The 27,941-nt window shown below is 44.4% G+C and overlaps 1 protein-coding gene across 1 annotated transcript; it reads left to right on the top strand.

Annotated features, from left to right (window-relative positions):
* Positions 1–309: 309 nt before the first annotated feature.
* LOC8043898 (NEDD8-activating enzyme E1 catalytic subunit) lies at positions 310–27,941 on the top strand. The gene is made up of 15 exons (XM_029966085.4): positions 310–434; positions 798–888; positions 995–1,075; positions 1,629–1,711; positions 2,464–2,544; positions 3,556–3,599; positions 6,857–6,921; positions 11,711–11,866; positions 13,966–14,068; positions 16,967–17,080; positions 19,565–19,655; positions 22,558–22,639; positions 24,297–24,397; positions 25,779–25,897; positions 27,758–27,941. Exons 1-15 carry the CDS (start codon positions 421–423, stop codon positions 27,856–27,858), a joined length of 1,326 nt encoding a protein of 441 aa, XP_029821945.2. The 5' UTR covers positions 310–420; the 3' UTR covers positions 27,859–27,941.

Genomic DNA, 27,941 nt, shown 5'->3' with positions numbered 1-27,941 from the left:
TCCAATCAGAGCCAACCAGAGCTCGGCGTCTCTCTGACGTCACCGCAACTCTTACGCGAGAAGCAGACCAAGTAGACCACAAAATATTGAAAGAAAACAGAAATTGGCCTTGAGCTTTCAGCCGAGGTTGGGAATTTTTATTATCTACGAATTTTTGTTTTCTTTCTATGGCAGTTTTTTTATGCCCCTTCTGCAGTACTTTATTCAACGAGCTTGAGCTTCACCCGTTTTGCCAGTTTCGGTTTCAATCATGGTTTCAACGGACTCGTAGTTAACTTCCGATCCAAGCCGTCCAAGCTATGATCCAATACTATCCGATATCTCGTCTGCGCTGTCTGCGCTGGTGCTGAGATATTTGCTTTGCCGGTCTTTGATACCTGTGGTTTTTTCATGCTTGTCAATTGAGTTTAGCTAATCAAAATGGACGTCGATAGGTGAGTACTTGTTGGTAAACATCCTTACCGTTTGTTCATAAACAAAGCGTCCGAATTTTCTTTTTTTCCCCGTGCAATCTGATTACGGCCCTTTCCGTTGTGAAGGGGCGATGTCCAGCCGTCCTCGTCCGTTACTGAAACATCGCCTCAGCCTCTGCCAGTTCAGGGCGAGATCATTTCTTTATGTCTGTCTCTGAACCGGGGAGCAGAACAAGGAAACGGGCACCGGGGGAGGCACGACCGGTCCCCGTTTCGGATCAAACGCTTAGTCCGCTTCGCAGTCTCTTCATTTTAATGCCTCGCGTGTTGTCCCGCCGAGTTGTCAACTTTGTTTCCCAACGAAACTGCTGCGCGTTTTTCAAGTGCGGACTGGCCCAAGCGATGGACCCACTTGGAGAAGATACTGCACAGGCACGGCCCCTTCGCCCACCCGGACTTCGAGCCTGGCCCAGCAGTGAGCAACGTTTTTTGCTCGACGCGGTTGACCGCCTCGCTCTCCGTTGCCGTAGTCCGAGTTTGCCCTTATAAATATAATGGCAATAATGTGCGCTTCTTTTTAGGTACTGGAGTTTCTGCGGAGCACTTGCAAAGTCCTAGTCATCGGAGCTGGTGGACTCGGCTGCGAACTTCTTAAAGATTTGGTCAGTGGGCTTTGCTCGGATGACGATAACGATTTCAGCAAGCGTCAGAAAATTACAGTCGAGGCTGATTAATGTCGAGAGTTGGGATAGTTGGTATTCGTTGATTATAATGTGAAAACAGCGCAAACAAACACGGACGAAGGAGAAGAAATACGCAGACGGGACTCGCAACGAACGCGGTGATAGCTTTCAGCGCACCAAAAGGCGCAACGCCGAAGCTCGGTAAGTGCTGAGCAACGGGCGTACACAAATCGGAGTAGGCCACATATTCTCGGCCCCAGGCTCACTTCCAGGCGGTGCAACCTGTACCAAGAGCCACGTGCTCCTCTGTTCGTATTTCGTTTTTCCCCGACAGTACTGGGCGTATTCTTTTTTATGTGCCTTTCAAAGTTGTAAATTGTCACTAATGTCACCTGTGCTCTGGCAACAGGTCTCTTTTGATAGTCCTTGGGAAAGACGTTTTTCTCAAGGACCCAAGGACTGACAGTTTTTTTTCAAGACAACATTTTGTTTCTGGGCTTGAGAGTCTTTTGATGACAATGTTCTGTTTCAGGCGATGATGGGTTTCCGGAAGATAGATGTCATCGACATGGATACAATTGATCTGTCAAACCTTAATCGGCAATTTCTATTCAGGTGCGTGGAGCTACAGTCTCCTGCTGTATGAAATACCCACTGGGAGCGCATGGCCGAGATGGCGACGGGCGGAGGTGCGGCGTGCGCTTCAGGCGATTCCATTGTGCTTTGAGGGAAGGACACTGACATGAGGCTTAACCGGGCCTAAACACGCTTTTGGTTTCAATTTAGCGGAAGAGCGCTCTTCGTTGCCGTCATGCCCAGAAATATGCTTACAAAGGCTCGAAACAAGCTAGTCATCGCTGGTTTTTATCGGTTGTTTCTGAAGTAAAATGTCAGAACCGGCACTGTTAAATAACCAAACATTGAAGTTATACCTGAGTACTATATTTAAGAGATAAAATTTGTTGAAGAGCACATTCATTGGCTAGAAAAATGTCAGAAATCTCACGCTTTAACAGAGTCAGGACAATCGCCTTGGCTCAGGCTGCCCTCTCTCAGACAGCAATTGTGGCGTTAGAAAGACATAGCCTTGCACGACGCTGACAAACAGCTTTCCGCTACGAAACCAAAACTGTTAAGCGCACGTTGCGCTTTCGCTGAGCCCCGAGTGAGTCCTCCCCTCGGGGTAGAATGGAATCGCCCGGAGCACGCACAGCGCCCTTACCAGTCACCATCTTGGCCATGCGCTCCCAGTGGGTCTTTCATATTGCAGGAGACTCTACCTTGAAACCTTTTTGTTCATTGTAGAAGTGGCACTTGGTCTTGTGGAAATGGAGTTAGAAGCCACCTGTCAATTAATGTTGTTTCAGGAAGGGTGACATTGGGAAGTCCAAAGCAGAAGTAGCGGCAGCCTTCATCAACCAGCGGGTTCCCGGTTGTCAAGTTACTCCGTATCCTTCGACTACAAACTTTTGCAGCATACATTTTCCAATTTATTTTTTTGTTGTAAGAGCTCAGAATTGCAAACGTTCCTCTTGAAATTCGCTAATTGTATAGCTCATCGGTCAACTTTTTATAGATTCTTACTCCAGTAAAACTTTGGAGCACTATTTTTTGTTGGGAAGAAAAAGCTGTTGTGTAGTAGAAGACTGCGTGACATTTTTTAATTGAAATGTGTAGTTTACAGATGTGTTTGTTTGTAAGAATACACAACATGTTTCTGCTGTATGTGTAATCCAAAATTTTGCAGAAAACTATATTCCAGCATTGTATTCAATAACATATCACATACCCAATTCACAAAGTATTTGGCCCTCAAACACTAGAAGATGTCCACAGTATTTTGTTCACTAAAAGAAAATTACATTGAAAAGAGCCACTTCCCAGCCAAAACTAGATGAATGTCTTCTCTTTGCCATGAGCAAAATTAAAGTGCTAATTCATGCATTCAGGAGTTGCATGACATGAAAATTTTCCATGTCACATACCCCGTGTCGTGTGGGTTTTCAACAATCTCGTACGTCGTGGCTTCACGGGAATTCCACAAGGGGTTGATGTTTTGACGACAGCTTAGGATGGGGACATTCATATTATCAATCCTGAGTTTGGCAACCACTCGTTTAAACACCTGGCCTATTGTTTACTACTCTTCCTTCCATAATTATGTGAATTATTCGCTGTGGTTATTTACTAGGAACCAGGACCTGGCCTCATTTCAGTGGTTCTTATTCAAAGTAACATAGTCACAACAGATTGCTATTGCAAGTTGTTTGACCTTTGAAACGAGACACTTTTTTTTTTCCATTGTGGTATATGGCACAAAAACGCTCATTGTCCAAACTGCCACCTGGTGTGCCCATAAACATACGAGGATGTTGAACCCTGCTACACATTTCTTGTCGGCTGTCCTTTCGTTTCGGCGGGTTCCTTGACTGAGTCTTTTTACATGGATCCATGCACAGACATTTCAAGAAGATTCAAGATTATGACGAAAGTTTCTACCGAAGTAAGGTTTGCACTATAGGATGCACGTTAGTTTTGGTCAGGTGCCATTTCAGTCCAAAAATGCCCAAGTACAGCAAGTAAAAAATGTACGTCGAATTTCTAGGCAATTGTGTTGCATACGTGAAACGTAATGGCATCACAAACATTTAGCGATACCCTGAGTTTCCAGACACCAGACGAGACGCCTACAATCACGGCGCTCCTCATCGTATAGTTTACGCGTACCATGAATACTCTTGATAGTTGTCCCTAGAATGAGGCGATACTACCGCTAATTGGGCCGATAAACCTGGCGATCTTCCGGAGCCTTCCATACTCTCAACCTCCTCCTCCTCGCCTACCGCTCTGATCACGTGGCCTCCCCCGTTAACCAATGAGCATCGAGCTTCGTGGCCACGCTTATCAGGCTTCACAAAATGCTAAACAACTAACCAAAAAATGTTTCACTTGCCGAGTGCTCAGTCTTGGCCCAGATGTAGTACTAGCGGTCTGGACCAGAGACCAAAGTTTTAGAACTAACTGTTGCTAAAAAAGGACAAGTGATTTGCTGAAATTTCGATGGGAAGGTGGGGCCCACTCCTGGTAGTCGACGCCATTCATCCCCATGTATTCGTGGGCTTTTTAGGGGCAAAGCTCCTTAGGGTCTAGCCTTGCCCGTCCGGCCGGCGTCCGTGCTCACATAAAAAGAAAAAACGTTTGCACAGTCGATAGGATTCGAACCTGTGCGGGGAGACCCCAATGGATTTCTAGTCCATCGCCTTAACCACTCGGCCATGACTGCGGTACGAGTAGGGGGCTCTGAGATGTGGTAGTAACTCGAGAGCTGGGGTTTCTGTCATGGATGAAACGTTGCATGTAGCCGCTCAACGTCTATACAGGAGAGGGCGCTGCGGTCAAATGCGTATATAATCGCGTAAAACCTTGCATGCATTGGCTCAACATTTATAGACGAGAGGGCACTGCGGTCAAATGCTCAAAGGCGTATATAACCACGTTCCATACCACACATTCTCTTTCTGACATGGACCGTTGACTTAAGCGGTGGAGATGCATTCCCACGGCTTTTAGCGGATCCAAGCTGATCCGCTAGAAGAACCACTGGCTCTGCATTTCGCCGACCATAAAGCAGTAATAATGAAGTCAAAACGCAACCCGGAACTCAGCACTACCTATGAGCAATAAAAAAAAATCAGCATCATCAGCACTACCTATGAACTATAAAATCAGTATCATCAGCACCACCAGAGCTTCGCCCCAATCAACATCATTCACCACGTGCAGATGCGGTAATTTTTTCTGTCACCATTTTCCCATTAAAAATCTTCGAAAAATGCTCATATCTTCTAAATTGGGTAACTTCAAGCTCTGAAATTTTGGCAACGGGCCTGGACCACTAACGCAATGTTTTGGAAGAGTCTGAGCATTTGGTGCTGCATAATGTAAAGTCCCAAAAGAATGTTTGCCAAGAAATGAAGAAATAAATGTTGAAATATAAAATGTGACTGCAAAATTTCGTTAAAAAAAATTAGCGGTACACCCTGGGGCCCTGCTAGGAACCGCGTAAAACTGGAACCGACGCCACAGACCGCGGACACGGCAAATTTTCGTTCCATGGTGTGATAAGCACGCGAGAACCCGCTACAAACTCGCGTATCAGGGGAACTGATATCGCGGACAGAACAACGCTGGAACCAGCTAAAAACTCTCATGTCGCGGGAACGAATACCGCAGATTGCGGACGCAGGATATTCGCGTGTCATGCCGCGATAAACATAAACACGAGAAAACCGACTGCAAACACGCTTCTCAGATATCGCGAGGGTCGATGCAATTCCCGTCAGACATTGCGTGATCAATATCTGGTGGGAATCGGGGGGCGGGCGACGTTTTGGAATTTTCATGTCGTAGATGTTTGCCCTTGAAAGTGAGGCGGTCGATCTCTTGGGGGCGGGCGTTCATGCGGAATTTTACGACACTTTATTTTTGCAGCGAAGGAAACGCAAGTTTTTTTTGGGACATTTTGTATTACCACACTAGTTCATAGATGCCTCTTGTCTGGAAACTTGCACCGCACCGTGGTAGAGCCTTCCCTCAGGACAGGGTGAACTATCGGAGGCACGCCAGAGTTGAACCGATCAGAGAGAACGTGGAGCCTATGAGAGAACTGGAGAGAGGTCCATACTTGCCTCAATATCCTGTCATATGTTCAGATTGGCTTCGGGGCTTTCCCAGCATTTTGAAAGACGGTATCAGTAACCGACCTCTAATTCGGCATCACCAATAACGCGTCCGAGGCCGTTAAAGAATGCGCGCAAAACGCTGGCGTTGGAGGTTGCAGCACGAAGACGCTCGGCAGTTTGGGCAAGCAGTCTTCCATTTTTGCCGGGAGTGAAAATGGAGAACTGGCTCCCTATCGCAGTGGCTTGTAACCATCGAGAGTACCGAAATACTCTCCATCCGAATGCTGTAGTACCATACTTTTTCTCAGTTTAACGTAAATTTACTGCAAAAACTATGAGTGTGAGCTCACTGCGTTTGAGCGCGCCAAGCTACCCGCTTGTGCTTGTAGCCTTTGCAGTTTTTGTATGTCGTCGTGAGCCGGAGTATAGTAATCTGCATGCATACCGTCATAAATCTTAAACTTGAATTGACAAGTTTTGCCTCTAAGACGATTTGGTTTCTTCCGTGCTTCTTTTGGTTGCTTGCTACACCACTGACCATCAGTGTTACCCGACTCTGGAAAAATGGAGCACAGCGTGAACTGGCGCAGTAACAGGACCACGGGTGCCTATGGGCCGGGCTGTCACCGGTCATGGACGGCGACGGTCGAATCTCGTATCTGGAAACCTATTGTGTGCTCTGTCGGTTCGCGTTTTTATCTAAATCCAGCACTGCTGCGTAAGAAACTAAACCTCACCGTGCTTTTTCAACTCGCTCATTGAAGTGGTCCAAACACGAGGCCGGATAATTTGCAATGGTGTTTGTGTTGGTTAATGGGTCATGCATGAACAGAAGTGGACGGAATTACAGGGCTGACTACACTGCTTTCAACCTTCAACATGCTCTTTGTCTGTGTTGTCCTTCTGTCCGTTTCTTTTATTTGTCTATGGACCGACTTTCTCTGGCTTAAACCTTCACGCTACAAATTTGACTGGACTGAGACTGAGTGCTTATTTATTAATTTTTATAGTAATATTAAATAATATGTTCTAAAAGAAAAGAAGGGGTCTTAAATTATTTTTTTTCTTTGTACTTCAGAATTTCACATTGTAGTCTGTGGCCTGGATTCTGTGGTGGCTAGGCGTTGGGCCAACGGCATGCTGGTAAGCCTGCGTTGCATTTTCTAACACAACAACAGACTGTGCGAATTGAAATGTTGGACAGACTGTGAGGTATCGGCTGGAACATTCCGCTCAGTGGTGCTTGTAGATACTGCGGAGACCAGGCTTGAGACCGTGCCTTCTATGCTGCCATGAAGGTATTTATAAAGCATACGCTCGGGACCTAAAGCCATACACGAGAGAGTAGATATAACGAAGAGATAAAATAAGAGCTCAGTTATCAGTAGTACGGTAATTAAAATGGTTAATTGTTATACAAGTGTTGGGGAAGACATTCTCGAATTGTTGGTCTGTGACCTAAGATGTTAATGCCGGCAGAGAGGTGCATTCTTCGGACGTGCACTGTAAAAATGACTGCAGGAAAGCGTTAGCCCTGCACGATGGAATTCCAACCTGACGAATATGATCTAACTGAAACAAGACGTATTGGCAGTTTTAGGTAGGTTACTTTTTAAAAGTTGTTAGGCAGTTTTAGAATAGCGCACGCTAAAACTTTGCGTACATAAAGAATGGCGTCGTCGCCACTGAGCGTGCGCCGAATGCTAAGCGCACTTTGCATACGCTATTTTTTGGAAATTAAATGCCTATGCGAAGAGTCTTTTGCGCTTCTCCAAGGAGGATTCGTGATGAGAGGTTGGCTAAAGCCAAGACGAGCACGGTTAAAAAGTGACGACTGCCAGGACCGCGGCTGCGGCCGCTTTGGCACAATCGTGAGCGCGACGTCGGTGACATTCTTGCGACTGCGATTTTTGCATTCTGTTTGGAAGACCCAGTAAAAGACTGCCCAAACAGGATACCCCGAAAATCGTAAGGCAACAAGACTCCAACATAAATCGTGTAAATCGAAGCGTCTGACGTCTGTTTGGACGCCGGCAAAGCGAACATCATGATTTTCCTCCTCGCTTCCTCGGCTTTTCGGTGGCCTCGGTTCTCGTCAGACTTGACTTCACATGCCACCTGCCGGTGCAGTCCATCTCTTCGGCCAGGCACTCGAATCCTTGGCGTGTCCCAAAATTTACTCAATCTTACTCCAGGGTAAGGGGTTTTGTACTTTTTCGTTCAAGAATGTACCTGCATCTAACGTCGCTCTATTTGTGTTATCACGTGACACGACTTGCCAAAGTAACTCGGACCTATTTGGGCAAGACTTTGAACACAGCCTTCCCCGTTTTCTGGACCTGAAGAGCAGCGGAGGCCTGGAGCGATTGTCCGACAGCCAACAGAGCTTGTTAGTGGCTCCCCGGACCGACGTGACGAGCATGCTCAAGGCCCCCGTGAAATCCACGGGTGACCTTTGACGGAGAGAACTTTTTCCCGGCAAAAAAAAAACTGACTGAAGCGAAGCGCCGGACGATTTATGTCGGAGTCGTATCGCCTCACAATCTTTCTAGTATCCTGTTTGGACAGGCCTTAAGGTGGGCGACGATCGCCGGCAACTTGATACTTGCGACGTGCAAATATTTCTCAGTGAAGGTGCGGTGTGCAAAGGTCGATGCACAAGACCTTTCTTGCCGAAGTGACACAGGCATACACAACTGGTTCATCGCTTGTGCTGCATTCTCATATTTAAACAAATCTAAAATGTTACTCTGGACCAAAAGACTTGTTTGTTTTTTTAAGTGACAGCATTTTGTGTGCAAAATAAAATTTGTGACTGTATCACGGTGGAGTTGCAAGTGCGACGTGCTTGGGCTTTTGCATCGCAGCAGAGAAACGCCATTCTAAAACTCTTGCACTAACCAGACCTGTACGTAACGCGTTAGAAGTAATAAATTACTTGTAATGATTACATTTTACTGTGATTTTATAATGCTTCATTTACTTCCTTAAATGAGACACAAGTCCTTGTAATTGAATTACTTTTTTGCTGGAATCTATTACAAAATCACCCATTACAAATTTTTTTTTTTTTTTTTTTTTTAGATGGGGGGGGGGGGGGGGGGGGTAGATGTGCTGGAGTCCCTCAGCTCTCGGCGACAGTAAATTTTCTTTTTCTTTCTTAAAACCACGAAGAATGGGATCTCAAGGATTACTAGGCCACTTTACTATGCTTCGTTTCCTGGGTACATATTTTTTTTTTTTTTGTTACACCGGAGATTACGTTTGGGTATGAAAAATGACCTTATTGAGCCTCTTGTGAGTAATGTATTTAAACAGTGCTCTTTTTATTGATTTTTTTCACGAGAGGGATGGGGTGTGTTGGCGTCACTCACTCTAATCTACGCAAAACCAATCGAGGCTTTTTTTTTTTTCTTCGAAACAACTGTGCGCGGGATGTTAAACACTATGCTACTGTAATAAAAAAAAGTTGAATGAAAAGTAACGTGGGTAGTAATTGATTACTTTAAAGTAATTTTTTCGATTTTTTTTTTTTTTTTTGAGGCAGTTGTTTCGGTGGTTTTGAGGCGGGAGCGCTGGCCTACAGATCCCCATGTGGCGGGTTTGAATCCCGGCCGAGGTGCCCACAATCTGACGGAGGCTTATTGCGGAGGAGGCGCCGTGTAACCGAGCTTTCGGTTGCACGTCAAAAGATCCCCAGGTGGTCCAGATTAATCCTCAGTCCTCCGCTGGGGCGTGCCAGATGCCCGTCGTTGCTTTGGCACGTAAAACCCCCAAATTTGACTTTTGACTTTTTGAGGCTGTAATTGTAATTGTAATCGGTTACTTTTTACAGTGAAATAATTGTAATTGTGATCGGTTACTTTTTTTCAGTCATGTGTACAAGTCTGGCGCTAATGCAAACACTAAATTTAGTGCTTAGCGTGTGCTAAAATTGCATACATTATTCTAAAACTCCCTATTATTTACAGTTACAGATAGTTGCCCAACATTGTAGTTCAGTTAAAGTTACTTAAACAAAAAAAAATAGCACATTACGGTTGCTGTTACTTTGGCAGAGTACTAACTTAGTTGCTTTCAAGATAAGCTCGTATTCTTTATAGGAGTGTATAAAATGTATAAAAAAAAGCAATGCAATGCAGCCTAGCACTACTGTCCAGAAATACGGTTCAAAGCTTGCCTGAAGGTGCTTGGAAAAGATTGAATTAGGGCTGCCAGGCCGCATGCTCTTTTACAGTGTTTTTATTTTTGACGACATCTCTTTTGAACGATCAGTTTCTAACTTTCTATCGAATTATTTCTCTTTCTACTTGTAACTATTTCTCTCTCCTTCTCTTTTTACTCATTTTTTTTTAATATATGAACAAACAGTTTGGTTTATTACAAGAATAGGGTTGGGATCAAGTAGGCAGACAATTATGGACTGGGCAATGCAAAAGACAGTTAGTATCAAACAAAGGTGTAGAAAGAAATGAACAAAAACAGCACAAAGTCGTTTAAAAATGTGTTCCAATTTTTCTTTTGAGTTTATTCTATCCAGTGCCGAGCACAAAAGTCAACCTTGGGCCCACGGCCCCTGAAAGAGGGCAAGGTGGCCAATAGAAATGTTATCTGCGGCTCGCTTTCGTAAAGAGAGCGTGAAGACTAGCCTCAAAGCAGGTGCTTTGCAGCTTCGAGTGTAAACAAAAGTGTAGCTTCGCGACCGAAGAAAAGAGATCCTCGACCCCTCGTCAGATGCTGAGCAGTTGACCGTCGTGCGTCTCTGCAAGTCGGCTTTGTCGGTTTTTGGAAGAGGCGGGGGTGTCTTGAGGAGGTCGGAAAGGGCAAACACTGAGCGAGAGAGACGTGCGCAACTGTTTGAAACAAAACAAAATGCCTTTACCCTCGTTATAAAAGAAAGGAAGAGGGAAGTAGAAAAGTGTCTTCCACCCACGGCAGCGCTTTGTAGTGAAGGCAAAAACTCTTTATTTCTTGTTCCATGTTTCGCTTCTGCTGTCGGGCCCAATGTCTTCATAGGCTCAAGCCCACTGCAGTCTTAAAAAAATAGGGCCCCTTTTTCTGACAAGTAACTGTATCTTTGCCATAACTTCTTAGTTACTTTTACAAAAAGTAATTAATGTCTGGGAAGGGGGGATGTTAGCCCCTCCCCCTACCCTTCCCCCCCTCTCCCCCCTCAGACAGTTTAGAAATTTAATGGAAACAATACGGGGGAGGGGGCACAAAATTGCCATCGCACCCCCACCATGACCACTGTCGCCCCCCATCTCCTGAATAGATCCAACGCCTCTGCAAGTGACCGAAAAAAATAACAAAAAAAAGCGAGTTACAGTATTATGGTACTAGTAATTTGATACTACCCAAGACTGTGTATTGGGAATGTGCTGTAAGTTGTTTAGATTGGTTAATCAGGTTTAGGTAGTCTTCTGAGTAGTGCAACACGCTGCTTTCCCCAGCCATCTGGTATTGGCAGTGTCATTACTAAAAGGCTTAACCTTAGTGTTTTGTATAGGGCATGGGTTCTCAAACTGGATTCCAAGGAAACCAGTTGATCCCCAAACTACCCTCAGGAGTTCCCCAAGCCCCAAAATTTTCTTGACCATTCCTGCCTCTAAGTAAAGCGGTTTCCCCGTTTCAGCACTACTTCCGCAGTCTTCAGTCACTCGCTGATATATAACTATGTGTCAAGCACTCCCTAGTGCGTGCATTATTTGTTTAGAAGACTCGTAGGCTGCTGTACTGCTTCGCTGAATCAATGCCAAGGCAGGGTTTCTCAGCTGCCATCCAAGGCAAGCAGGAGCTCCTTGAGATAGAAAAGCTTGAGGTCCCCTGATGTGGAGGTTAACTGTTGCTGTTAGGAACTGCTGCTAGGTGGTGCTAGCTGCCATCAAATTAGATGGGTTTAGTCGTATGCATCCTGGTTGCCTTTTTGCAGCTGAGTCTCCTGAACTACGACGACGGCATGCTGGACCAGCAGTCTATTGTGCCCATGGTGGATGGAGGCACGGAGGGATTCAAGGGCAATGCCAGGGTTATCCTACCCGGCATGACCGCCTGCGTAGAGTGCACCCTCGACCTCTACCCCCCTCAGGTGTGGAACCAGATGATGCGCTACATCCACCCATTCTTTTCTGATGGCTGAAACCTGCTGGCTTCAGCTAGCACAGTTTGCAGGCGTCTGATGGTACTAGACCACGATGTCTGTGAGCTCGCTAGGGTGTTTGTGAAGCCCTTGCACGCTAAATAGGTATTCTTTTCGGGAATGGGGTAGATAAGACAATGGATGCAACGTCCATGCAGCGTCCAGCTGTTTGAAGTTGTTTCCTACATGAGAAGACATAGCAGTGCCAGCTGGTGAAGTTTTGTCTTTTGATGACCGTACAATGCCGAGCAAGTGCCCACCCAAAATTATAATTTAGTCTTGAAAAACTCTGAGGTAGTCTTGAAGAACTTGGGAATAAGCACCTGTTAAACCAAAAAGCAAAAAAAAAAAAAAAAAAAAGGATGTTTATGTTTATACGGCAACACTGTTTTAACTGGTTTACGCTGTAGATGAGAAATTTAGCCAGTGCAGTACGAGTGCTAGCCTGGTGTCTTTAATGTGCAGCTTGCAGTACTTGCACCACCGCACGCCGTTAAGATGCTCATCCAGATCGAAACGGGGAAGGATGGGAATGGATACCTGGGTTCTGCGGTCCAAGAGCAGAAATACAGAAGGGGCACATGATAGGGTGGGCTTCACCGCATTGCACTAGCGTGCTTAGAGAAGTGGCTAACAAGGAACACCTTGGTTATAGCCAGGTGGGCTCAGAAGTCTGGGGTGGGCACCTGATATATTCTTCGCTTAGTTTTCAGGCATTTTAAAAGTAGTGGGTGGGCACTTATAGGCCTCTTAAAATAATTATGCCCTCTTACGGTAGATCTGAAGATACTGCAAAGTGGCGTGCGCGAAAGACACCATAAAAATTGCAGATCCATCAACTGTATGCAGTCTGTTGAAAGTGAGTTTCATAGTCAGACTTGCCTACTTGCCACTGTGCAGTATTTTCACATGTACCGTAAGAGGGCATAATTTTTGAAGGGGTCTATTAATTTGTGACATGGAAAAATTCTTGATATTTTATTGTAGTCTTCACCTGTTACTTTTGCTGGGATATTTGAGAGTGATACAAGTAACGACTGGGCCAAATTTGTGTTTTGTAGTGTAGGGTTATTCCTAGCCTCCTTTTTACTAATAATGCCTGCCCAATAGACCTATTGCTAAATTACCTATACATCAAGGAGAATGCAGGGATCGGTGTTCCACGTGCCAGACGCGTACACCTTCCTCGTATAAAAGATTCGAAGTAAATAGCCAAAATAAAGCCTTCCTCTGTCCTTGCAAAAATTCGCGCTGTTCCATTATAAATCCATACCAACTCGCCCAGTTATCCTGTTTACTAAAAATAAAGCGTTGACGAACGTGCGTGCACTACATCATTCCTAAGGCTAGTGCGTGCAATCGCTAAGTTTGCACTTTTGCTTGCTTTGTGATGGCATTAGATACAAGTGTGATTCTTCCTTTTGGAAATTCTAATGATTTCAGGCCTGTGAGACGTTCTTCCGCTTTGTCTGGTATAGGAATGTTTTGTCAAGGTGGGATTGAGGAATACAAACGATCTGCTTCACTGCGCTTCCAGCAATTCCGCTATTTTGCCAATCTGATAGAGATGACAGTGTGCCATTCCCATTTCTTCAGCGAGTGATGTGGCAGTGAATGTATTGACTGGAGTTACATTCTTTCTTCAATAACTTTTATGTTTGGTTTGGCTTTGACATTCTTTTGTTTTTTCCCCAAATGTTTTTGGTTAGGCACCGAAACAGCAGTCACCTTCCTTTATTATTTCTTTGTTCTATTTATTTTTTCTGGAGTGGGCATGGAAGCAGAATACATATTATGGTACTTTTCTTTGTATACTTACGGCCCAAGTGATGACTCGCGAGAATTTATACCTCACCTCTGTCCTCCAAATTTGGATTGTTTTGAGAGAACATTTTTATTTACATTAAACAACGTAGGCATCGATTCTGTCGCGTGAAACTAAGGCCGTCGCCCGTTTGTCAATTTGCCTTTCCGACGAAATAAAAATAAAGAAAACAGTTATGCAGCTTTGATGGAGACTAGCTTTGTGTTTGTGTGTGCGTGTGCAGGTGAACTTCCCCCTGTGCACGATTGCCCACACGCCGAGGCTTCCCGAGCACTGCGTGGAGTACGCGAGGATACTCCTGTGGCCCAAGGAGCAGCCCTTTGGAGGTGCGCGTTTTCCTCGACCAGAGGCAACAAGTTTGTTGCTGCCCGCTTCTAACAATGTCACACTGGTCTGGTTGTGCAGTTGGTTAGACTGTGTCTTCCTTAGAGGAATACTGAACCAAACAATTTAGTGTCCATGTTAAGTAGCCCACATTCTTTCCACGAGGCAGCAGCTGCTGGTGTGCGCAAGCACACTCAACGATATTGATGTCATAGTCCCCTATTCGCACTTAAGATGACAGTGAAATGAATGGGCTTCAGGCCAAAGGAGAATAAAGACGGGCTTTTCATTTCCACAAGTGAAAGCTATGTGCTTGTTAAACCAATTAATCGCTACCATTTTACACCGGACTCCACTGTGGAGGTGAAAAGCCTTTCTTTATTCTCCTTTTGTCCATTCCAGAAAATACATTTCACTGTCATCTGAAGCGTGAATGGGGGACTATGACATAAATTTCGTTGAACGTGCTCGCGCACACCGGCGGCTGCTGGCCTGTGTAAAGATTTTTATAGACACTGAAATATTTGGTTCAGCATCCTTTTAAGGGATGCTGAACTAAATACCCAAAAGGGAACTTTTGCACTTGTGGCTTTATACGAATAAAATATGTGGTATATAGTGGCAGTTTTGAGGCAGAATTCAGTGCAAAGTTTCATCTACATACATAAATTGTAAAATAAATTATAGTCGTTTTTATCGGGAACACACCGACTTCTAGAAAAACCACCATTAGAAAACTAATGTAATGCTGTAATTTGTGCCAAAAAGTGGAACAGAGAAAAAAAGTGTTCAAAGTGCTCCTACCTCTAACTTTTCTTTAGCATCGGTGGACCAAAAATAATTTATAAAATACAAAAAATTTATCAGAGTGTAGGTTTACTATGCTGCATAAATTTCCGTAGAACTACGGCCACAGCTGAAGAAACGTCCACTGGCCTCTGTTGCACGACGATGTCGGGTGCGCAGGAAGCGAATGCCCCTGGCTCGGAGTAACTGTAGAGGCAAATGTGCAGCCCCACGGCGCCATTCTGAGGTGCATGTGCGGAATTGCGGGCAATTGTTTTTAACGCTTTGCTGAGTCGTGCGAGAGAGTCGCGTGAATTGACCGTGCCGCACAGCACGCAAGTTCGGCCGCTCGGCTGCTGTCCAGAGCGGTGAGTGAAGATTGCGGAATCATGGCTGCCGGAGTGGCGTCTGTCGCGATTTCAATCCGACAGGAGTTTTTCGCATTGAAGCGAGCAAACGAGCAAGCCAGCAGAAAGAAAGGACGCGGCGCGTGTGTGGTTCTCGACAACAGCCTGCGCGCCGTCGGAAAGCTAACGTCGTTGGGGAGCGCAGTGATGCGATTCGGTCGGTGCTCCAGCGTTTTCTGTGTGACGTCACTTTTGTGACCTAGTTTTTGTGCCGTCGACCTCCCAACTTTGCACCCCCTGCGAAGCGTGGAGAAAGACATTGTTTGACGTAAAATAAATAACTATGCAGTGTAAAGTAATGAAATTGTCTGTGAACACTCTCTAGACATTGGTGGATGTAAATACGGCATTTTTCAAAATCAAACTTTATTGCAAGAAATTTGTTTTCTGGGTAGTGTCCCCCCCATAACTGTCTTACACGATGCGCAGTGACGTGTATGCTGCGCCATTTGCCACGGTAAGTGCTTTAGTGCATTTTGGCACAAATTGTGCCTAACTGCGCCAAAGCACTTACCCTGCTAAAGTGGTTTCTGAAAAAACTGCGGCTAGTGTATAAATGATACATTGCAATGTTCTGATGACAACTTTTTTACATTTTTTCACACAGACCTTTTAGGTTCCATCTGTTCTAGAACACAGTGAATATAAAAAATTAAAACTAAATTAGCTGGAGCAGTTAATGCAAGCCTGGGTATAACCTGAACATGCTCAGCGGGATGGTTCGTTTTTGCTTCTTTTAAAGAAAGCATAATTATTGTTCACAGGCTCATCTTTTTTATAATCATGTTCTGCTTATAACATTTAATAAATCTTCATAATCAAATAACAAAAGCTTTGTATTTTATCTAAATCATGAACTGCAGTCTTACTTACAACCTTTAGAACTTAAAGAAAACATCAATTTAAGTGCTCAAAATTATGTTCTAGCAATATTTCAGTGGGCTACCATAAAATACCGCGCATCTGCCCATTCCACATTAAGTGCCCACACCCAAATTTACAAGATCTGAGGAAATATGCGCAGTACATTTATATGTAAAATTGATGATTGGACAAGTGCCCATCCCCTATTTTGTCGCGATTATCTCTAAATTTTGAGTGGGCACTTGCCCAGTATTTTACGGTATACTATTTGGTTAACGTTTGATTTCATACCTAAAATATCCATGCACAGCAGTCTGTACTACCCTTCATCAATTGGCATCTTGTTAGTGTGCCTTGTGCTTCTACATGCACCCGAACTGGTAGCTAGGGAGTCAAGCCTGCCGTGCTGTTGATGCCATCAAAAGGCTGCACAGAAGCAGGAAGCCAGAGTAGGTATAGGCACATCAATTTTAACGGGATATTTGCACCGGTGTGAATGAAAACGAAGTGTCCACTCATGCTCCAGATGTACATTTTGCTGCTCCAAAATTGACTTTTGGCTGCTCCAAAAAGGTGCTCCAAAACGACTCGAACCAATCACATCGCTGGAGGCACCAATGTTTGCACCACAGTGTGCCTAAATAGCTGTCTATTGCAGTCACTGCAACAGTTCTACTCAGTGATTCGGCACTCGCAGGCACTGTGACTGCGGTGCTTGTGAAGAGCCTTTCCCTCTAAAGAAGTGGTCAGGTTTCCTTGCTGGATTGCCGACAGACGAGTACTTCACGTAGCGTAGTTTGTCAGTAGCAGGCAGGCGGGAGTTTTAGGGGCAGTGCTTTGCAGATGGCATCTTCATTGACGGAGACAATCCGGACCATGTGCAGTGGGTGCACGAAAAGGCGTTGGAGCGCGCCAAGGAATACAACATCGCTGGAGTCACCTACAGGCTTACGCAAGGTGAGGAGCGTAGTTATAACATTGATACAAATTGAGCTAAATTGTGTTGTTGATGTGCACGGGCTGCTGCAGCATTCTGTGGCAACATCGCATTCTGGAAGTCGCTAATAAAGTAAGTTTTAAGGCACAAAAAGGGAAACAGAAAAAATCTCACATAATTACTTAGTTTGAATACTATGCTCTAGATGCAACTGCTATCATACAATTGAGACACCATGTATTCAGATATCCTATACACAGACCCCTGCATGGATAACAGTTTGATCATCCGCATCGGATCCGCATCCGAACTGCATCTGCAATGTTTTTAAATAATTGTATCTGCATCCGATCCCCATCCGCAGACTTTGCATGCGCATCCAAACTGCATCCGCGAAATTCAGAACCGCATCAGACTTAATCTGCGCATTCATTTTACATAATAAAATCAAACATGAATAAAAAAAAATTAAAAAAGCATGTGGATGGTATTTTGTAAGCTGTCTCCCTACCTTTCTACAATGAACTCTTCATGTAACAATATGGTGAAGCTGATTTTATTATATTCTGTTTGATCGTATTTATAAAATAAGCGACCGTCCTTCCAGAGACACTTTGCATCGCTCGAAAGATGATCACAGTTATTAGATCGTCTTGGGAGTCCGTGACACTGACACTCTTTCCAGAAGATCCGCTCAAAAGGAAGGGAATTTATATTTATTTTTATTTTTGCTTTGTACGACCCACTTGAAGCAGACGCATATTTTATAGACAAAGGACAGACCAATAACATTGTGTCTGTTTATTTAGACCAAAGAATAAAAACGTGGCAGAGGAGAGGTGCTCACTTGCCACAGAAAAATACTTGTGTATGTGTGGTAAGGCGCGAGTACACCACTGGGGACAGTATCACAATATTCAGTAATGGCAACACCTCCAGTCGGTTAAAGCTTTAAACACGAACCCTCAACTGCATGCTCGGAACCATATACAACTAAGTGCCAACTGTCGAAAAAAAGAAAACACACACGCAACATTTCACTTGTCAAGGTTGCTGTGCAGAAGAAACAGAATATCATTAACTCGGACGGATTCAGACTGGTTCGTCATTAGACCCGCTAACGAGAAGTCTCTCTCCGTTGGTGCACTTGATGCTATGACGGTATGCACTAACTGCGCTACATGAATGAAGTCCAGAAACTCGTGCTGGCACAAGTTCCACCTCTCCAGAGGGTCGAGTTCAGTCTCCTCAGTATATACTTGTAGGCAAAGGAGCCACTTGCAGGCTTCTTTTACTTTCTTGTGGGTTGTACGTTTTGGGTTTTCTTTGCCCAAAGAATGTTTTCTGCTCTTTCCCTGCCAAACAAGAACACGCTTCTCAAGACGACCGATAGTTCTGCATTCTTTACTTTCTCTAGGGACATTAGTTTTGGTGATATAGAACGTTCAAAAGCGATCTTTGGTGAGAATCAAATCTTTTTTGACGCAAAGAACATTTTTCTCCCCGATTTGCACCTTTTATCTAAACGATTAGTTTGCCCCCGCAATACATTCGAGGATGCACTTCATGGTGTCATTCACTTATTCACTCTGCACTGTACGGTCGCACACGTTTCTGGACTTCCTTGGCAAAAATGGATCCGGATCTGCGGATATCCGCATCCAAAGCCCTATGGTATCCGCATCTGATCCGCAATCCGCCAAATCTTATTCATTTTTATCCGAATCCAACAGTTTACTGCGGGTATCCGCGGGAAATCCGCAGATATGCAGGGCTCTACCTACCGTAATATCCCGAGAAATAGCCCCATCATAAAATTGAGAGCAAATCGGTGAAATAAAGAGTGGGCTAACTTTCGGGGTGTACCCAAGAGAAGTTAAAAAAACTATTTTTAGATCATGTTTTCCCGCCAAACTTATTATCACCGCGGCGAGGGACAGCGAAGCAGAGATGGCTGCACAATTTCCACTTAGCAATGTCCGCTTATATCCCGCCATAGCTAACTAGCCGCATTTACGCCAAGGTCATCATTGATCCGAACACTATGATTACTAGGAGTGGGCAATCTTTCGGTGTTTAAAAGAAAATACCAAATCAAGCTAAAAATAGGGTTGGGTTATCTTTCTGGGGTGGGGCATCTCTCGGGATATTACGGTATACAGTACAAAAATGAACCACCTTTTTTTATTTTAGTCTTAATTCTTGGATATTTTGTTTTTGTTTTGAGTTTTATAAAGTTCTTAGTGTATAGGCATACTTTCTTTCACTGTACAGCCTCCTAACTTAAAGGAGAAGCAGGAAACGTCTCAATCACACGCAGGGGTTTCCCCAGGAATTGAAGTTAGGGGGCATGTCTAAAGTTTTAGGGGGGGAGGGGGGTTGGGGCATTGAGAATAGGGGAGTCGTTGTGAATTAAGAGGGTGCCTTCAGAGAAACAAGGGGAGTGTACACCCCTCCCCTGGGGGTGTGTAGGTAAAACACTGGTCACACGTCTCTATGTTCAGGTGTCATCAAGAGGATTATCCCGGCTGTGGCTTCAACCAATGCGGTCATTGCAGCCATCTGTGCTAACGAAGTCTTCAAGATTGCTACCAGGTATCGACATAGTTTGTGTACAACAAATGTTTTTTTGTTTTTTTATACACCAACTCATGTTTACAAACAAACCGGAGCGCCCCTAGCAGACGCCACCGGCGCCGCGCATGCGCGGTGGACGGTGGGCAAGAAGCTCGCTGTCGCCCATAAACAAACCATTGAATTGCATTGTTGTCGGCGTCGGTGTGAGTCCCCGTGCTCTTTTTTGCGTTGGAGTTGTTGATTCCACGTCTTCCTAACAATGTCTGACTACTTGAGCGGCTTCAGCAAAATTAACGAGGCTCGTTACACCGCAAAACTTTGCGTGAATAATGTGACGTGCAGTGATTCATTTCACGTGGACGCCGCAGAATGGGCACTAAAGCCCGACTCCCACGATGAGATTCATCTCGCTATTTTCAGTCACGGTTGTCGCTCGGGCTGCAAAAGCGTGGACCGTAGCTGAGATGGTGGACGTCGATACTGAAAACCGCAAGTAGAATCGGGCATCACAAATCGGTGACGGCCACTGGTGACAATGATCAACCTCTTCTTGTATCTACTGTTTACACTTAGCCTACTTACCCCAACCAACCTTCAAAAGTGTTCTGAGGCCTGCACTTACTTCTTATCGCAATCACTGGGTCAATGTTTGGTTTACGGGTCGCTGTCATTTGAACGAGCTGACGACAAAAAGTAGACAAGTTTGAAAGAGCAGACGACAGTTCGAACGGATGCGCAATGGAGTGCGGACAAGAAGACCCGCGTCCCGCGTCAACAAACCATTGGAATGTAACGTTTTCAGTGTCTGTGTGAGTCTGCATACTCTTTTTCGCGTTGGAATTGTCGATTCTACATCCTCTTAGCTATGTCTTACCACTTTAATCGCCTGAGCGAAATTATCAAGGTTTGTTATGGCGCTAAACTTTGCATAAATAATTTGACGTGCGGCGATTCATTCGCATGAACGCCGCAGAATGGACGCCAAAACCATGATGAGATTCTTCTAGCTATTTTCGGTCGCAATGTTGTTCGTGCTGCAAAAGTGTAGAAGGTAGCGGCGATGATCGACGTCGATACTGAAAATCGGAAGCGGGAACAGACCAAGCGTCACAAGTCGGTGATGGCCACTGGTACCAATGATCAACATCTTGTATCTACTGTTTACATCGAGCCAACTTAGGTCTTTTGAGGCCTGCAATTACTTCTTATTGCAATCAAAGGGTCAAAGTTTGGTCTACGGGCCGCTTTTGTTTGAACGAGCAGACGACAAAAAGCAGACAAGTTCGAAAGAGCAGACGAAAGTTCAAACGATCAGGCGGCCGTGTGAATTTAAAGACGCACTGAACCCTCGGGTGGTCTGGACAACTTGGCGGTTTTTTATCTTTCATGTTGGAACACAACAACTACATCTGGCGAGCACAAAGTGTTGCCTGCACAAGCAATTGTAGTTCGACAGCGTCTGGTTTGCCCTTGTCACGGCTACTATCCACGTTCTCGAACGAACGGAGGGGGCAGAAACACATGAAAACTGATCTTCAAACCTTTCCAGACTCTCTTGGTACAGCCCCCGTCGCAGCATTTCGACGCTAAGGCAGGTTTTTTTGTCTGGTTTCTCTTAAAAGAATGCAGGAATGCATGTCTCGCACCGCGACTTCTGCCCACCACCCCAGACCGGAAGTGCGCCCGACAGGCCACCACCGCGGCATGACGTAGGAGAATTGAGTTTGTGTATAGGACTGATTTGCTTGATGCTTTTTCCATATAAATTTTTTTGGAAAAGGCTATTATTTTACCGTTCTGGGCATAAGGGCAATAATCGCCAATGAGGGGTGAAAATATGTCATCTACTCCACATATAATTTATAAATTGGTCATTGGGACCATCAACTCTTGATAGAAATAAACATTAGTATTATTATTACTGTTGAAGAGGTGTCCATATTGCGGGTTCCAGTTTTGATGCCAATATACTACTTGTGTTTTTAAGAAATGTCTTCACCCCTCATGTGTTGCTCATTGTCCTGTTTGGTATTCTTTAGCTGCCTGTCAAACAGCTAAAAAGAAACTAAGTTGTTTATTAGTTTCTTTCAATTATTTTTTTCTGTAAGTAGGATTATGAGTGGGGTGCTCAAAGCAGAGAACACTAAGCCCAACTTATCCCTTTAACAATGGAATGTCAAAGCCAAGAGAACCTCGTGTCATTTTATGCAGGCTGTTCCATCTCGCCTGAAAACATTTGGTTCCAGAATTACATACATAAGGGATGCATCCTAGGGGAAAGCTTTCCTTCAATCACACTCCACCGGCAAACCTGTAAAAATCTTACCCAAAAATAAATGCCCAACTTGATTTGTTGCTGGACGAGAGAATTGAATAATAACATTTGGTAATTCTGAGGGTGCACATTGTTCTCCGATTCAGTTGCTTCTAGTCTCTTTTCGACATTTTTCTATCAGCCTCTTCTTACGGCCAATGAAGGTTGGCTGTTTTTTGCACAAATGTCATATGCTGAGAATGGGCAATACTTTTTATATTACTATTTCATTCTGCTGGGCAAATATTTCCAATGATTCCACATTTTCCAAGTTCCGATGCTCCACGGTATTTGACACCAACAAAACTGATACTAGAGGGTGAAGCTAACAGCCGTGCTCCGTCCCACAAACCTGTGGCTTGGACGGGCTGATACGATACATTACCGAATCATCCAATAAAATTACTATTTTAAGTATTCATATTGTTCTTCAATGTTCGTGCATAGGTTAGAGGTTTTAAGACCAATATTTCGGGGAAATAGAACTGCCATTTGTAATAAGCGAGGTGGTGTTGCTGTGTGAACATATTGCGGATGCAGCGTACAAATCTGAGATGGTACCGAAATGCAGGGTGTAATGCAGACATTCTTTTGCTTTGTTTTCAGCTGCTCCAATCCCCTGAACAACTACATGGTGTTCAACGACACTGACGGACTCTACACCTACACGTTCGAGGCAGAGAGAAACGTTAGTTGCGGCTAGCTCAGCTTCTGGAGTGTCTGCATGCCCTTGGCACTCTCAATTGAATTCTGGCTACTTCATTCCTGAAGATGGAAAGGTCTTAATCATGCCTGTTTGGTACTTGTAACAAGTACAGTCAGGTTGTTTCTCATTGATCAAACATTTGTGGGTATATAATTGCTCATTTCGTGTATGCTTTATTTTATTTTCTCTACAGCGAGCAAACTGGTAATTTGATTATTTTCAGAGCTCATAATTTTCACTTTTTGAGAGGTCTCCCAAATTGCTCTTACTGCATTGATTAGTAGCAAGAAAAAAATCATTTGAATTATTTTGCATTAATTATCGTTTTCATTGTATGTGAAAGAGTGGATGAATGGAAATGGAAAAAAAAACAAAAAACATTACAGGCATGTCATTGTTTCTTGTGGTGTGCATACAAAGTATGTAATATACAGTTATTATTTCTAATTATACAGTGAAACCCATTTATAACGAACAGCAGGAAACACTATGATCAGCTCGATATAGCAAGTAATTCGATATAGCAAAAACCATTTACAACGAACTTCCACAATGTGTTCGTTGTAAGGCGAGAGCTTCTCTTTCTTTCTCATCTCTTGACCCTCCACCTTGTAACAACGTGCAGTAATTTTTTTGTTTTTGTTTTGCATGCATGCAAAGTTTTCCTTTTTTTTTTAGCTTATCTCTTTTTTTAAATGCTTCTCTTCGTGAGCGAGCGCTTTGAAATTAATTTTTTTTGTTTTTGCAAGCAGAATATTTTTTTAGCTCTCTCCGCTTCTGAAACGCTTCTCTTCGCTCAAGTTTGTTCGCAACTTGAGCTTTTGAAATTTTCTCTCTTTCCCACTTCTTTTTTAGGGAAAGGGAAAGGCTAGAAAAAGATTGTTCTTGCGTTTTGGAAGCCTTCCCGGGGGAAAAGTTTGATATAGCCAATATTTTGTTCGCAATAAAAAGTACTTTTTACGTGCATCTTTATTTAAATTTTCCGTGACTTCAATATTGACAATAATTCGCTGTACATGTATTCATTCTAAACGGGTTTCACTGTAATCATTTGTAACTTTTAGCATAGTCTAATCAACCAGATACTCATTCTTTCTTATGGTTGTAATTACTGGTTTCGATGCTTTTTGCTCGGCGAGGTGTGTAGCGTAATGTGATAAATGCGGACGGCACGTATTCGTGTCGGCAAATAGTCGTTAAACCGCGATTGCTAGGTTGCACGCCTTCTTTTTGAAAATATTTTGTGCTATGTAGTTGAATAACTGATTATAGCAGGGTTGTGAAAACAACCGGGAAAGGGTAGGTTGCATTTATTTCACGCATTGGCCAAAGGGCATTGTTTCACGGGGTAGTTTAGGTCATCAACTGATGGCCACGCAAGCCAGCACCATCCACCACGATTTTACGAATTCCATTGGAAGTGTTGAGCCTCATTTTTATTACGGTCACAGACAAGGTAAGAATGACAGGGAGGAGAAAGACGCGCCTTGTCGTTCTCACACTGTCGGCGACTAATACTGCAGCACTTACCTTATGTTTGGAGAGCGTGAGCCCATTCCGATCAGAGATCTTCGTTGGTGCATTTTCCTTACCTCGTATGCATTGTGAGGGTGAATGCGTGCGTGACCGGCGGGCGCAGGAGAAGTGCCTGGCCTGCAGCCAGGTGCCGACCACGCTGCAGTTTGATGAGAGTGCCAAGCTCCAGGACATCTTTGACCACCTGGTCAGCAGGCCCGAGTTGTGAGTGGTCCTTTCACCACCCGGTTCGCCTCCTGCTCGGGCTGTGTCGCCTTGCTGTTTTCCCCTCCACTGGCGTTGTTTGTTTTTTTTGTACGCTTCTCTTCTCAGCAGTTTTGTTCATTAGTTTTTTTTTGCGCATATTTTGGGTGCAACAGCTTCATTTGGTGGTTAGAGCTATAATTCGAGATTCATTTTACGCATATATACTGTACTTCTTTAAAAAAAAAAAGTTTATTTGGTCAGTTGTATGTTGTTTCTTTTTGTATTCAGGGTCCTCAAAATTAATAAAACAACATATCGGTACCCAGCTGCCCCGCTCATTGCTGGTATGAGCATAGTCCTAAAATAAATGGAAGTCTACCTGTACCTTCACAATTGAGGCAACTGCCAACTTTAATCCATTCATCCCACCATCTTGAAACTTATGCTTATGTTGGCAGTAGTTGTATCTACATGCAGGGCCGTAACCAGGGGGGGGGTTAGGGGGTTCTGACCACCCCGAAAGTTTTTTCTGGGTACGGCCCTGGTCGGTGCACTGGCAGCCAGCCGATTTTAATCTCCACCTCTGCGCACGCGCAGTGGCGCCGGTCGGCTACCGGGTACCAAACCGGGACCGGTTCTCCGGTTTGCTGTAACTCTTCATTATATGCCACCGATGCACATGATTCATAGGCGAAAATAAGACAGTAGACACTTTCAAAATGGCCACCGTTGTCCCCGAAAACCCCCCCCCCCCCCCCGAAATTTTTTTCTGGGTACGGCCCTGTCTACATGGCTAGTTAGGTACTTATAGTCGGTGGCAGGTTTAGAGCTCAGGGGAAGCTCCTACCACATCTTTCTGCTTTAGCAGAGCAAATGCTGGAGAGGAGCTGACTCCCTTCAGCATTCGCTCTGATGAAGTGGAAGAAGGTTGGAGGAGCTTCGCTTGGACTCTTAAAGTTCCCTTCTGTACATCCCTCTCAGCCTGTTCTTTGAAGTTATGTTCTTGCTAAACAAGGGGGGAAGCTGGCCTGCACGGGGCGTGATCGACATTGGATTATTTATCTGGCATCGACAGTTACCTAGAAAAAAAAAAAATTTACCCTTTTTATATTGTTCAGAGGTGGAGTAGCGCACAGCACAAACCATGAGGCCCCACCACGGCGAAAGAGGAACCTCGTCATAGTTACCATCCAGAACTTGTGTGACCGACTGACTGAGTAAAAATGCAGTTTCTGCGGCATTGCTCTAGGTTCACCGCGACTCTGTTGGTGGGCGAAAGGATGGCGGTATTTGGCAGACCGTCCTTTGTTTCCGCTTCTTTCTAGTGACCCTAGCTCGGGCTGTCTCGAGGGAAAAAAAAATGAATTGTATCAGGAACACTTCTTTTCATGTTTTCCAGTCAAATGAAAGCTCCTGGCATGACTACGACCGTGGCAGGTCGCAACAAGACTCTCTACATGCCCTCTGTGGCGTCCATCGAGGAACGTACCAGGGCAAACCTCAAGAAGACACTCAAAGGTAAGGCAGGCCTAGCGAGAGCCTCTTTGTTTATCTCGTCGGCAACTTTATGTGCAGGCTGCACAGCTCTCAGTCATCACTTGGTCTAACATAGGAGAGACCTCTGGTTCTGAGTTCTATTGGGTTGCCTTAGGTCATACTTTGCATCTAGAAATATTTTTTCTTAAAAAAGCCGCAGTGGCTTTGAGCTTGCTAATGCAGTGGACTTAAAAGGAAATCTCTCGAAGAGAATCCCCCAGGTAAGAGGAATGCTTTGAACCTGTTACAGTAAAATCCCACCCAAATTTGGAGATACTCATGTAAAACTGGGGGATTGATGCTTGTTAGGTCAACAATATGTAAAGATATAATAAAACTTTGGTTGGGGCTAGTTGGTTCATATCGATTAAAAGGTTAAAAGGCGCGAACAAACAGGTCGAAAAAAGACACACGTACGTGTGTTGTTTTTCGTCCTGTTTGTTTGCACCTTTTAACCTTTTAATGTAAAGATATGTTCTTTCTGTATTTTCAGATTGTTACGAAATTGAGGGTGGGTGCTTATTGTAGAATGGGTGGATGCTCGGTGTTTAGTGTAGTTTAAGTTTCATAGGGTTCACCCAAATTCTCTATTTTTGTGATAAAAGGAATCCAAACTAAAAGAAACCAATTGGAAGGTTCGCTACAGGATTCTTTTAAAGAGCTACTATGCAACCAAAATTTGATGTCAAAACCTTATGTAATAAGAAAATTATGATATTTAAGAGTTAAAAGGAAGCTGAAGAGGTTCTTGGAAAAAAATTAGAGAGGTGAATTCCAGCATATTTTTGTCCCATGAATTTGGATTTCACGAGCATGTGACCTGAATGTATCAATGGACGCGAGAAAAACCGAAAATCCAACTGCTGGGTGTGATGTCGTACGCAGAGGTTTCAACTGCCTTTGCGCTTGCCGCTTGTGTGGGAAGCTCAGGGAACCCATGCAGTGTTTTTAATTGCTAGGGTGAGGCTTGCCGAATGCGTAGAAATGTTGATATCTCTGTATAATACGTCACAATTCTCTCGCCGGGAATGACGGACTTCAGCGCTATTTTGAATCTGCTGTTGTGGCAACTTGGCCCATCAATCTGAAATATAGTTTTGATATTCACGATCCTGAAGGCCAAATGAAGACACTGGCAGTTTCCGTATACTTTAAACGACTTAGTTTTTGCAAAAACCTAATGTTTGCAAATCGCCTGCAATTCGCGAAAAATAGGTCTCGCGAACAATACTGGTAAAATGTTAACAGATTGGAATCTATGTTGAGGTCCCACCGCGTCGCGAAAATTAGAACCCGCGAATTATTCCAAACCTTAAGCTTTTACCTAAATCGCAAAATATTGAGCCCGCGAAAAATAAGTTGGTCAGTGTATTTCCTAGTTGTTTCGCCCATTGTTCTTTTTAGCCTCAAAAATCTTTTGGCAATGTTATAAACGACCATCTCTCATAGATAGTACTATGTACTTGTGACCTCATAAATACTGCAAAACTTTCGCTTTAGTGAAATGCAGCTCCAGGCAGGCACGTAGCCAAGGGGTGGAACTTATGGTGCCCCCCCCCCCCCAAAATTTTCCGTTTTGCTGGGTTCTCCTCTTTCCCCTCACCCTCATACAGCATTTTGTCAATGGCGCCCCCCCCCCCCCCCCCCCCCCGCCCTCCCCCCCTCCCCCCGAAACAAAATCCTGGCTACGTGCCTAGCTCCAGGGTCACCTCACAGGTAGTGCCATCATGCCAGTGTATTCTCCAGAGAGCCTAGATTTAAGAGAGCTTCCAACTGCTCGATCACGTCCCACTTGTTGTTTCAGTATCATGTCCCACTTGTTGTTTCTTTTCCCACCTCCAGAGCTGGAGTTTGTTGATGGACAAGAGCTCGTTGTGGCTGATGTGACGTCCCCCATGTCCATCGTCTTCAAGGTGGCGCTCAAATCTTCTACCGACGGCTGAACAAGACGCAGGCATTGTAAAATTTGAAAAGAAGGGGACTGTTTCTTTATTTATAATAAAAGAATGCGTGGTTAGGCTCTTTC

This window comes from Ixodes scapularis, unplaced genomic scaffold, assembly GCF_016920785.2.
Source record: "Ixodes scapularis isolate PalLabHiFi unplaced genomic scaffold, ASM1692078v2 PGA_scaffold1__304_contigs__length_218370807, whole genome shotgun sequence".
Lineage (NCBI taxonomy): Eukaryota > Metazoa > Arthropoda > Arachnida > Ixodida > Ixodidae > Ixodes > Ixodes scapularis.
Note: the sequence above shows the minus strand (reverse complement) of the source record. Positions and strands in the feature narration are given on the sequence as shown.

Coding starts and splice junctions, on each gene's coding strand:
- LOC8043898 (XM_029966085.4), top strand. Junction 889..994: donor ACTTCGAGCCTGGCCCAGCA/GTGAGCAACGTT, acceptor GCTTCTTTTTAG/GTACTGGAGTTTCTGCGGAG. Junction 14,069..16,966: donor CAAGGAGCAGCCCTTTGGAG/GTGCGCGTTTTC, acceptor AGTGCTTTGCAG/ATGGCATCTTCATTGACGGA.